The 13,560-nt window shown below is 44.3% G+C and overlaps 1 protein-coding gene across 5 annotated transcripts in view; it reads left to right on the forward strand.

Annotated features, from left to right (window-relative positions):
* Window positions 1–13,560, forward strand: part of LOC126319460 (calcium-binding protein E63-1) — a 575,661-nt gene that overhangs the window by 180,799 nt on the left and 381,302 nt on the right. For 4 of the 5 annotated variants that reach the window (XM_049993519.1, XM_049993603.1, XM_049993525.1 and 1 more), the window contains one exon: window positions 8,176–8,221. The exons of the other annotated variant lie outside the window; for it this stretch is intronic. In XM_049993519.1, the coding sequence (XP_049849476.1) occupies window positions 8,176–8,221 (46 nt within the window). The remainder of the gene's footprint in view (window positions 1–8,175; window positions 8,222–13,560) is intronic. 5 annotated transcript variants of the gene reach the window in all.

A 13,560-nucleotide genomic window follows, 5' to 3' on the forward strand; every position in this document is an offset into this window, starting at 1 on the left:
GACCGGCAAAGGAACTTGCTGTTCTAACAGGACAATGCACGTCCGCATGTATCCCGTGCCACCCAACGTGCTCTAGAAGGTGTAAGTCAACTACCCTGGCCAGCAAGATCTCCGGATTTGTCCCCCATTGAGCATGTTTGGGACTGGATGAAGCGTCGTCTCACGCGGTCTGCACGTCTAGCACGAACGCTGGTCCAGCTGAGGCGCCAGGTGGAAATGGCATGGTAATCCGTTCCACAGGACTTCATCCAGCATCTCTACGATCGTCTCCATGGGCGAATAGCAGCCTTCATTGCTGCGAAAGGTGGATATACACTGTACTAGTGCCGACATTATGCATGCTCTGTTGCCTGTGTCTATGTGCCTATGTTTCTGTCAGTGTGATCATGTGATGTATCTGACCCCAGGAATGTGTCAATAAAGTTTCCCCTTCCTGGGACAATGAATTCACAGTGTTCTTATTTCAATTTCCAGGAGTGTATATGTTTACAAGCAACGTCGGGATGAGCTTCCGATCGGTACAGCAACAGCCAAAACGGAAACTTATCTGCATGACGTACGAGAGTGATGTGAAACTTTTGTTGATGCGTGTGAGAATAAATGTAAGGCACTTAAGAAAAAAACAAGCGGGAAAAGCTGTTACTTATGGATTACGCGAGCGGCTGTCCACAATTCGAAACAGTAACGACCGTGACGTTTAACGACCACATAAAACTAGTTGTAGGGAAAACGGGTGCCAGTCTTTGATTCACTGGAAAAATCCTACGAAAATGAGAATTGCTTTCGAAGACGGAAGATGGAAGAGAGCAGATGGAAGATCATAACGGCGCCGAAAGCACTCTCTGCCACACTCCGTAAGGTTTGGAGAGAGGACCAAACAACGAGGTCATCGGTCCTATCGGATTAGCGAAGGATGGGGAAGGAAGTCGGCCGTACCCTTTCAGAGGACCGAGCGAGGTGGCGCAGTGGTTAGCACACTGGACTCGCATTCGGGAGGACGACGGTTCAATCCCGTCTCCGGCCATGCTGACTTACGTTTTCCGTGATTTCCCTAAATCGCTTCAGGCAAATGCCGGGATGGTTCCTTTGAAAGGGCATGGCCGATTTGCTTCCCCATACTTCCCTCACCCGAGCTTGCGTTCCGTCTCTAATGACCTCGTTGTGGACGGGACGTTAAAAAAAACTAATCTCTCCCCTTTCAAAGGAAGCATCACGGCATTAGTTGAAGCGATTTAGGGAAATCACGGGAAACCTAAATGAGGATAAACGTCGTTCTTCCGAATGTGAGCCCAGTGTGCCAACCACTGCGCCACCTCTCCCGGTCACCGTAAGGCGGTCTGCGAACCAGGAAGTTCTCGTTCCCCTCGCTCCTGGAGCCAGCTGGAAGGACGTAGTTGCCCGCGAGCCCGAATCGTCGCCAATGAGCGACGCAGACGGCTCACGCCCAGCTTCCCCGGGGCCATCGATCGCGGCGTATTTTAAGGAGCCTCCTAATGCCTTATCTGGCTGCACGCGGCGCCCCCGGCACTGTAGCGCCAGCAGCAGCGGCGGCGGCAGCGACGGCTCGTAAATCTGGTGGCCGGCGCGATAAGGGCGGCCGCACGATTTGCATAGGGGAGGGACGAGAGCAGGGCAGGGCAGGGCGCAGCAGCTGCTACCTGGCCACGCAGCGGGCGCGCCGCTGCCGGCCTAGCAAATGAGTCCTCGGGGGCTGCAACGCTCCCGGCGTCCCTCCGAGGCGGCCGGCGCTCTGTCCGTACCCTGGCTGCTGCGCCTCTCCTCTCCCACCTACGTCCACATGACTACTCTGCAATTCACATTTACGTGCTTGGCAGAGGGTTCATCGAACCACAATCATACTATCTCTCTACCATTCCACTCCCGAAGAGCGCGCGGGAAAAACGAACACCTAAACCCTTCTGTTCGAGCTCTGATTTCTCTTATTTTATTTTGATGATCATTCCTATATATGTAGGTTGGGCTCAACAAAATATTTTCGCATTCGGAAGAGGAAGTTGGCGACTGAAATTTCGTAAGTAGATCTCGCCGCGACGAAAAACGTCTTTGCTTTAATGACTTCCATCCCAACTCGCGTATCATATCTGCCACACTCTCTCCCCTATTACGTGATAATACAAAACGAGCTGCCCTTTTTTGCACCCTTTCGATGTCCTCCGTCAATCCCACCTGGTAAGGATCCCACAGCGCGCAGCAATATTCCAACAGAGGACGGACTAGTGTAATGTAAGCTGTCTCTTTAGTGGACTTGTTGCATCTTCTAAGTGTCCTGCCAATGAAACGCAACCTTTGGTTCGCCTTCCCCACAATATTATCTATGTGTGGCCAGCATGTACTCTAGACATGAACCATATCGTAATTGCCTGTAGAGAGAATGAAAAGGGCTGTTTATGGACGCCGTGACCCACCAAACACTCTCAGGGATCTACGCCGAATCGCCATTGAGGAGTGGGACAATCTGGATCAACAGTGCGTTGATGAACTTGTGGATAGTATGCCATGACGAATAAAGGCAGGAATAAATGGAAGAGCACGTGTTACTGGGTATTAGAGGTACCAGTGTGTACAGCAATTTAGACCACTACCTCTGAAGATCTCGCTGTATGGTGGTACAAAATGCAATGTGTGGTTTCTTGAGCAATAAAAAGGGCGGAAATGATGGTTTATGTTGATCTCTATTATAATTTTCTGTGCAGGTTCCGGAACTCTCGGATCCGAGGTGATGCAAAAGTTTTTTTTTTTATGTGTGTATTTATCCAAGCATAGGAAGATTCAGTACAAATATGCACCAACAAACAGAGTCCAGATATCACAGTGCCACAAGCAAATGTCTCTCTGTACTGAAGCAGAAACGATGAAGACAGAGCTGCGACCTGGCGGCATCTGCACAGCATCACGTTGGGAGGCGGAGCGGCTGCCGCCGGCTGACCTGTGTCGCGGTGCCAGAGGGCACTCGTGGCGCAGAGCCGCCGCAGGCGTAGCTCGGTGGGCGTGCCTCATCGCCCGTCGGATCCCACGCAACCGCTATCGGCGTCTTATGGGAACTCGCAATTCCGTTGCTATGTTGCCTGTAGGACGATGTTGACATGTGATACCACAAATTGTATAGGCCCTGTAAGCTCCTTAAGGTACCGAAAGGATAAACTAAGTACTTATTGGTACTATGAAATATCATTCATTCTGGAAGCCATGTCCAATCAGCGAAATACAGGGTTTTAGGGATGTAAGTGCAGATATTTTTATTGATGGCTGATGACAGTTTACTGAACAACACTACCTCAATATTTACTTAATTTGCTGACTAATGATTATAACTATTAAGAGTAGTACACGGGTCATTGATTAATTAAACAGACAAATTGGTGTGGGGAAAAACTGGTAGTAGGGCTAGTTTGGTACTTTTATGGCTTTAAGTTGGCATCACTGGCATGAACCCTGACCAGATGATATATAAACATTGTTTTGTTTATAACCTCAGAAATACATTTCAAGATGACAGTCCGCTTGAAACGTCCACATTAGTTGAACAACGTTCTGTTATTCATCAGGTTACCTTCCATTCAGAAGTCTGTTGCACTCAGTGGCTGTTATATTGACTTGTAAATAATAGATTTCAGCTATCAGTCGTCTTTTTTAAATTTTATTGGTAGATCTAGATCAGCTAGAAACTAGCCATTCTCAATGCACTATCATTTTTGATGAACGCATGTAATACCTGCTGGCCGGGCTTCATCCATAGTTCATTGAATACTCAATACACTATTCAATGAACTGCGGATGAAGCCCGACCAACAGGCATTACATGCATTCATCAAAAATGATAGTGCATTGATAATGGCTATTTTCTAGCTGAAATATAGATCTACCAATAAAATTTAAAAAGGGCGACTGATAGCTGAATTCTATTATTTGCAAATTCTGTTATTCGTTTCTTACTTGATGAAGAGAAACCAGTGAATATATACTGTAGAATGTCTGAAGTTTATAGTGAAGGTTGTACGAATCTTGCGAAAGTGGTCGCGACTCAGTGACTGACGAACACCATTCTGGCCGACCAGTTGCATTTTCAACTCCCTCACTTGAAAGTCGAATTGATGACATTATTCGTTCCGACCGCCGTGACTGTGGAAATGATAGTTGATAAGGTTCACGTCAGTACTGGTACAGTTCATTAACTGTAACAAGCTGAAATGCCGCAAAACGTGCAGGATGGGTGCCAAACGAGTTGACGCGGCTACACAAGGAAACAAGGTTGAGAGGGTACACAGAGCTAAAGGTACGTTATGAGAGGGGAGGATAGAACTTCCTGAACAAAATTTCAACTTGTGATGAAATTTGGGTTTGCTATTATGAGCCATAATCAAAAAGACAAAGCATGAAGTGGAAGCACACCAACTCACCTGTCAAAAACAAATTCAAAACCCAAGCATCAGCAGCAAAAGTCACGTTCACGGTGTTTTGGGATGCTGAAGTTGCAGTTTCTTGTGATTATCTCGAAGAGCAGCGTACAATGAACAGCCAATACTACTCGGATTTGCTTTTAAACAAGGTGAAGCCAGCCATGAGAGAGAGACGTCGTGGATCTCAGAGGAGAGGTGTGATTTTCCAGCACGACAACGCACGTTCTCATATTGCTCAATTAACTTGTGTAACCATCGACAAAATGGGCTGGGAAGTATCATTTCATCGCTCCTTACAGTCCAGATTTAGCACCTAGTCGTGTCGTGTGACGAGAACCTCCCGTCGGGTAGACCGTTCGCCTGGTGCAAGTCTTTCGATTTGACGCCACTTCGGCGACTTGCGCGTCGATGGGGATGAAATGACGATGATTAGGACAACACAACACCCAGTCCCTGAGTGGAGAAAATCTCCGATCCACCCGGAAATCGAACCCGGGCCCTTTGGATTGACAGTCTGTCGCGCTGACCACTCAGCTACCGGGGCGGACCTAGTGATTTCCATTTGTTTGGTGCACTGAACCAGGCATTACGTGGGAAGAGGTTGCAGGACAAGAGGACGTGAAAACGGCCTGGCAAACATTTCAACCCATCGCCGCTGATTCTGCATAAAGTCCCGATGCAGCTTATATCATGCAGCTTATATCATGCAGCTTATATCATTAGTTCCTTTGCTTTCTTTTCCTTTCTCCCCTCTCCACCCTCAAATAATATGTGGACATAAAATGGAAAGTCTATCCTGCAAGCTTAGTCCACTCTGTGGTGCAGTTGCAACCATGCAGAAAACATCAGTACGTAAATTATGTGACGTGTTTGCGAGAAGACTGTCAGACACAGGGAAAAAAAAACAACTAAGACATAAGTTCGTACATATTAAGATACCAATGACGACAATATCTACACCTCTACCCCTCACACGCTGTATAATCAAATTTTCCCGTATCTGCAAAAACTAACCCAGCCTTGGAAACCTAGATAACTGGTAACGTGCCCCTCTCCAATCTGCTATCTATAACTCTGTTTAACTTTGTTTAATAGTATGTCCATCCTGAGTACCTCCATATTTTCCACCGAATCACATTCGTCTAATACAAATGAACTGGTTCAGTGTCCTACCTTTCTGTCAGTCAGATGGCTGCTGGCTGCACAAGACTGCGCTAATTCAAAGCTGCTCCCCCCGATTTCAAACTCCCTCCCTCTTGACCCCTTCTTCTCACCACCACTGAAGACACTAGTCCACCTCGACTTCTGGTTCTGGTCTTAAGTCTCTCTCTCTCTCTCTCTCTCTCTCTCTCTCTCTCTCTCTCTTTCTATATATATATATATATATATATATATATATATATATATATATATATATCCCTCTCGTCTCTCCTTTCCTTGGACCACCACCTGTATGCCACACCTTACCATAAGACCACCAGAACTGCTGCCTCAGAGTTGTTCATAACAATCTTATAGGACTGATGTACATGGTCTCCTTCTCTGTAAAACTTTGAAGACACCATACTTGGGCCATGGCTTCGCAGTTGCAAAAATTGCTTATGATAATGAAATACGCCGTAGAACACGGAGATTCATTCTTTATCCAATACCAATCGTGAGCTATCACGCTTTATGCAAGTTAATAAAAAAAACTCACGTCGATTCGAAATAATTGTGTGTATAGCACACATAAATTTTCCTTATAACGCCAATTATCCGACGTTTAAGTGTATTTATGGCCATATTATGGTGTAAGTACCAGAACAGGAATAAGCTACCTGTGTTTAAGTATAGATTCTCATTATCTATGTATCTTTAATTATGTACACTTTAGGAATGAACTGAGTCACTGGCAAACTTCTCTAAGTACATAATTAAATAATTAAACGTGTTTAGCTGCAATGTACTGCACTTACAATCTAGTGTCATCCACAGATCAGAGGGTATGAATCTCGTATAATTTCAGCGCCTAAATTTAGTCATTTTCTGTTCATAAGAGGAATGACCAAACTTCTTAATGTCAGCAAGTTAGCAAATCCTTTTGACAATATACTCTTAATTATTTTATTGTGATGATTGCCGGATGGAATCGTACAACACAAAAAGCCCAATTTTTATATAGGGCGAGTCCGTGATGATGTTAGAAGCTTTCAGGTATGACGGAGAAGAATAAACGCACCTGATAGTTATCCTTTCTTCAAATTTTTCTTAATGTATACATTATTGAAAATTTTCGATGGTTAAACTAAAATGACGGAGACACGCCTATCACGTAGGGTTCGCACCTGGGAGATTCTAGGTTCGAGTCCTGATAAGGTAATTTTTGCTATTTTGTTGTGTGTCTTATTACTTTTAGTTATTGGAATCCAACCCTGGGATGTCCTAGATTCGCTCCCTGACATTAGTTACCTTTTCAGTTTTGGTGAATTTCGACAGTTGTACAGATGTGAGCTCATAGGCGAGACTTTTAATTATTTGCTTGTACAGATAGGGTGCTGCTTTTTCACCGCATATGTGTAATTAGGCGATTGATGGGTTTTGAGGTATTACTTCGAGGATTCTTTCGATTTGATGCTTCAATTGAACCACGTTGAGTTTTAGAGGATGCTGATATTCCACACTGTGGGTAATGCGTTTAATGAGTACCATGCCAAGTCAACGTTCAGGTAAACGTGGAAAAGGTTTGTGTTGTACTATGAGCCGCTTATTCTATTCCAGGAACGTGTTGTACGGCATCATTGTTGAGCTATCTCACTAGTGTCAGTTTTCCATAGAATTATGGAGCACACTTTATTCTAATGTGTCGTGGCTGTTTTGTGTACCGACAAACTCCTCTGCCAGAATCAAGACTTAATAAATAAACACCAATTATGTGGAAATCAGCTTGCTATATTCACTGTATAGACCCAGAAAGCTGCAGATAATGAACCTGAGGTTTAAGCCGTGTTTGCTGACTGTTGGAGAATCTTTGATACAGTTCCACACTGCTGTGTGATAAACAAAATACGTGATAACTCCAAGTAGGACAGCTAGGTTCCTAGAACCTAGTAAATAGTTCTCAATAGGAAAATATCATCGGAAGTGAAAGTAGTGCGCATGGCATCTGATTGGCGTGAGATGGGATAGTGACTTTTTTGGTGCCTAAGCGATATACCTAATGCTGAAAGTGTTCGTAAAATATTTCACATAAACCAACACTTTTGGACCTATCATACGCTTTCTGTAATTTACAAATGATGAGTCAGAAGAACATACAGCTACAATATGCAAAATAACGCTATCAAAATGTTCGCGGAACTACTTCTCTAAACGAAGCACGATGGCCGGCATATACTCGAAAAGATTTAGTAACAGACTACAGTGTCGTTAGAAACACCGAACTAACTCTCGACTTGGCGCATGTCGTCAAGCGAATGTGACGTACTTTATTTACTTCGCACGTATCCACTGCATGCACGCAGTCAACACGAGTCAGGCAGTATCTTGTGTGGCACCTTTTTCCGAGATAACTTTTTGCATGGACAGTGAATGCACGATATAAACGGATAATGGTACTGTACGTTCTTGCCTTTAGAAATGGCGCAGTTCTTGGTGTCTTCTTTCTCTATGTATGTTAATAGTACAGTCATGTTTTTAACGGATGTTTGGTCTTGTAGGTGAAATCGTTGACATGAAATTGACCATCGGTCATTAATTTAATTATCTTCTTTTTCAGCAAGATTCGCTTCCAAAAAGAGAGTTTACAGAGGAAGAGCTTAAAGGTAAAAGAACCGCAAGCTCCGAGAGCCCCTTCCTTAATCCCGTAACAGCACACTAGACTAATTTTATCCCAACAAGTGCATGTCGTGCAGTATGTGTTCGTGTGTGGCTTCGTGTTGCGCGAGTCCCGTCCAAAGCTAACACACACAGCGCAGGCGCCAGTGTCTTCCTGCTGCATCAAATAAAATGTTGCGTGGATATGCGGATAGTTCACCTCAGCATGTGCTAGAGACGTTGTTGTACGACTTATGGATATTATTTTTGTGTAGAAAGCCTATGTGATAAAAACAAGCTGGTCACATAAGTGTAAATTAGTGAGTTTGGAGTCTCATTTTACTATTCCCGGATGTATCGCTAATACAGAGAAGAAGGGAGCTTTATTACGAAGGCACATAGTTGTGTTGGAAAACTTTAATCAGTAAGAGGTGTAATTAAATTGTAGAAATGACCAGAAATGGGAATAAATTAGTAGGATGTCAGAGTGATGTGTTTGCCATCAGACATACGCCAGTACAGATAGTGAATGCTCTGACGCATTGCAGTTTTTTAACCATATCAACAACTAGAGGCTAAATTTACTCTGTACATCAGTGATTAGCAGCAGTGGACGAAAACAGGATACGAAAAAACAAAAATCTTCAACTGGAATGGTGTTATGCTGCGACGAGAGGTTTCATTTTCTCCGTCCTGCCCCAATCGTGTCAACAGATTAGTAAGTCGGATGATTCCACGGATAGCAATACAGGAGCTGCGTCAGACTGGGCTACTGTCCACCAGAGTGCTAAAAAATTGTGTGTTCGTATGTGTTTCGTCTATTTAACCCTGCAGTGTGGTTTGTTATTTTGAGAACTTTCAATAAAATAAATGCCTGGGTCCATTGGAAGCACCACACTGGGTGAATTTGAAGATGGGGTTACCACCTTAAATGCATCAAGCCGTCACAGTAAAGCAGAGCGTGTGGAGCAATAAACAGATACTTGAGGGACAAAACTCAGAAAGAAAGAACATGAAAGTTGCCAAAACAGTGCCAATTCCTACACCGTTGCATGCATGCATGCAAATTATGCGTCACAAGGAGACAATAAGAGCGGCACATCCAGGAGTCAGAAATGATGTTTGTAACATCCGTGAAGATAAGCAAACGATCAAACTGCGAGGGTTGGAACTTTAATAGTGGCAACTATTTATTTACAACTCGTACAAAATAGATACGTCTTTCAAAGTTTTACTGACCTTCAAAGTAGTCACCAGCATTGTGTATAACCAGTTGCCAGCGATGTGGAAGTCGTAGGATACTCTTAGCAGTGCCAGTTGTGTTGGCAGTTCGAGCGGCGCGGTCTATTGTCCAACGAATTTGTAGCAGTTCGGAAGCGAATGCCGTGAAGTGTTCCCTTCAGCTGAACTTACGAGGGCTTAAGTCAGGGGAGGGCAGTAGGTGGTATAGCACTTCGCAGGCCCATCACGTCGAACAAATCAGTAACAGCTTGTACTTTACGTGGTTGAGCATTGTCCTGCAAAATGATGGTCAGGTCCTGCAAAAAGTGTCATCACTTCTGTCTCTATGGTGGTTGTAGGCTGTGTTCCAAAAATGAGCCTCCCTTGACTGCTCTATGGGATCCATGTCTGGCACATGTAGACACCATTCCACCCAGACCATCTCTTCTCCTTCCATTCTCTCAGTTTTGTGCGAATGGACATCAGAGATCGTCGCACCAAGAAAACGTGGAATCTAAATTCCACTATCTTGGTTCTATGTTCGACAGACATCGACTCTCTTCCATAAATATGCCATATGTTTTTGAATTTCTCACAGTATCTCCCAGACCACGACGCAGTAATTGCATTCCAGTATGTTTTGGACGCTGTGTAGAATGCGTCGTGTTCTGGCGAACACAACCCCTAGTTGTTCGCAACAGGAGTTTGTCTGAGGGTATGACCGTGGTCCACTGCTTCCCGGTATTCGAGTGGGAATCTCAAGGTGTTTTATTAGTTCTGTTATTATTATTCCTACTGGACAAATTACTTCAAGTTCCCACGTGAACATACCGTGGCATCACTGCATTCTGTAGACGATATTTTGATCCACAACAATTCCAGTGTTTCTAAACAACAATATGTCGCCAGACACCCTAAGTGTTGTGTGAGGAACGGTACAATAAAAATGAACAACGTCATTGACCAACACAGTCATCAGACTGTTGCTTTGCTAAGTCATTTTGTTTGATCTACAGATTACGGAAGAAAACTGCATCAAATGAATGGTACGCTTAACGAGGAAATGCATAAAACTGGACTGGAGATTTTTAGCTTTCCAGACACACATTCAAGTCCGAGTGACGTGAAGGTACCTAACGTGTTTGAATGTGTATGTTACTTTAAGGTTTGACGATATCGACAAATTTTCTAATATGCCCTATTTTAAGCAAGAGTGTATTTATATATTTTTATTTTGCTAAATATCTTGTATTACCGACATCTTAGTGTGACGCGGAAGCACTAGCTGTCGGTGCCGCAGTACGTCAATAGTGAAAATTCTTCATACATATTTATTTACATGCAGTTACGTTGAGAACGCCATGTAAAGATCTACAGCACTTGATGACCGCGTCTAGAAAGAGTTTCTCAACGGGAAGAAGTCTGACAGCTACAGTGAATTACACTTGCCTTGCTTTCCGACGTAACCCTCTGCCAACTATCTGTGCCTGCTTAGCATTTTCCTCGCATTTACTGCAAACAGTATCTGACAACTGTTGTTTCTCTTCTCCGTAACTTGCGATGAGTTAGTTTTGCACTTCTTTTCAATACAATGAATTTTTTATGTATGATTATTCTATATTTTGATTATGTTTCTTGAGTCCAGTATATCGGGATTGCTCATTATCATGTAATTTGAGTGAAAATGGACGTATAAAATTATAGTAGACTCGGCGAAATTAGCTTGCTACTTAAAACTGTCTATAACTTTATTTTGGGCGAATTGATAACAGAAACAACGCTTCGAAACATCCAGAGGTATTAGACGTGTCAGTCAGACGAATATTCACTTCGAGATATTTGCAAAATTTTGAACAGTTAGCAAGATTCGTCACTGCTTACACTCCACTACAGACTTCGACATATGTTCTGGCCATACTTGTGTTAAAAATACGGCCTCGGGTCTGTCGCCGTGTCGCGTTGTGTATTATCTCGAAGTACCTGTTGGACTTGATCAGGTGGGGATTGCTGGTTATCACTGACAAGTGGCAAGTGCCGGTGTTCGTACTTGGGAGGTCTCGTGACGCTGGTGCCGCTCGTAAGCTCCACGCGCGTGACCCAGCTGTGGTCTGCGGTGCTGGACGAGCGCGTGCAGCCATCGTAACAGTGTAAGGTGCGACAGTGTGTTTTGACAGTTCAAAACATTTATTAAGGCGATGCCATACCCTGGTACCAAGTTACAAAGGCGTAGGATCGTCATGTTACCTCATGCAGGCTATTTTCGTGCCAGTTACGACGGTACGAAGGTAAGGACAACACAACGCCCAGTCCTCGAGTGAAGAAAATCCCCGACCACGCCGAGAATCGAACCTACCAAGGTTAGTAGCTACTATACTGGGGCGGACCAGCATCGGAAACGCTTATATTTCACGGTGGGATCTAATGGCAGCAAGTGCAGGCCTCCAGGCTGCACTCACTTGGAATCACTGGTAGCTATTGATACTGTAGGTCCATATGGCCGGCACACCTGCCTAATATAGTGTAGGGCCCCAGCGAGCATGCAAGAAGTGCCACAGCAGTATATAGTCTAGATGCCCAATATTCATAAATGTCAGCATTACTCAGAAGCAAAGGCTCTTTAAAATAGATATTACATGTTCTTCCAAACGAGCACAGTGATGTTCTAAATCCATCTCGTTACCACTTGTGACAGGCAATGTAAGTTTTCATGTGAACCCCATAAACCATCATTTTTGAGTTGCAGTTTCGATATCTCCATCTGACGTTGAACAGAAATGTCTAGGCTCATCAAAATCTATATCCATACGAGTTATTTGATTTCACGGAGATTTATCCTGTCATATAAATGATAGTATTTCGGTCCTCGTGTTTTCCGTTACATTGGTAGTCAGAACTTTGTTTTAAAATGGGGATACACTGCAGTTTCAATCAATAAATACGGAGTATTTCTCGCACAAGAACATCTCCTGTGCGAACTTGTATTTACTGGCGATGGCAGCAGACGGACGCAACATAGTGTACTAAGTTTCATAGTGTACTAAAGTTCGCGCGAAATATGTGAAAGCTTTGAGACCGCCATCTCTTCCTAGGGATTGGCGAGAAAAGGACTCGGTCTGTGCTGGAATAAGTCTGTATTTTGCAAGCACCAGTCTTTATTTAAAGTACCACCATCCAGTGTCTTCGCCACGAGGTCCGGACTCCAAGTGACCTAGTACACAGTACCACTGCCAGAGGGCACTCTCATCCATGACGTAATCCAAGATGGCGTCATGATGTCAGCTGATGACGCAAGTACCATTATCTAAGATGGCGGGAAACAGTGTGTTCACCACGAGGTCTGGGTCTAGTACACACTGTCCACTGGACCGCGCATTCACCCTGAAGTCGGTATGCACCCCCAGTGAAGTGACGCACAGGTGACCGTTCTTGTTCTGCAAGCATGGACGGCGACATACCTTTCATATTTCGTACCTGAGGAATTCCTCTCGAAATGTGTCCACCTAGGCACCATTGCTGACGCAACGGGATGGGGGTGAAGACCTATTTGCAGAGTGCTGACGCTCCAACGGCGCGAGCCACCACCAGAGCCATCATCCTCATGCCGCTGCCGACGGCATGTGAAAGTTATCCAAGTGTTGTACTGAAGCCACACGTCTATCAAAATACGCGCCAAGTCATCCTCTGGGCCACACGTAAGTGCGTTTGCTGCTGCTACTGTGATCCCTCTCTCTACCTCCGGTCCAGCGAAGATCTAATTGCAGAGCAGCTCACCCTGTCAAACGCTATAGAAAACTGTTGCAGCACTCGCGATTCCTAACGGAACACGTGAGACGTGTCTAGCCAAGCGTAAATGACACAGTGCTGCAAAATGTGCTCGCATAGCTACAAACCACCGCAAGCACATCTAACAAGGTTCTCAAACTTATAATGATATCACATGGCTATGTAAAAATAAGAACCAAGTCGATCTCTCGGAAATTGTATAGTGTGCCAGAAATGGTTAACGCTCGCTTTTGTAAGAGTTTTCATGAAGTCTCAGCTTCTATGCATGCAAATTCTTGTTCTAACAGAATCTGTTTACGAAAATAGCACAGACTAACGTCGAATGCATTCTTACTTGCGAGCC

This window comes from Schistocerca gregaria, chromosome 1, assembly GCF_023897955.1.
Source record: "Schistocerca gregaria isolate iqSchGreg1 chromosome 1, iqSchGreg1.2, whole genome shotgun sequence".
Classification (NCBI taxonomy): domain Eukaryota; kingdom Metazoa; phylum Arthropoda; class Insecta; order Orthoptera; family Acrididae; genus Schistocerca; species Schistocerca gregaria.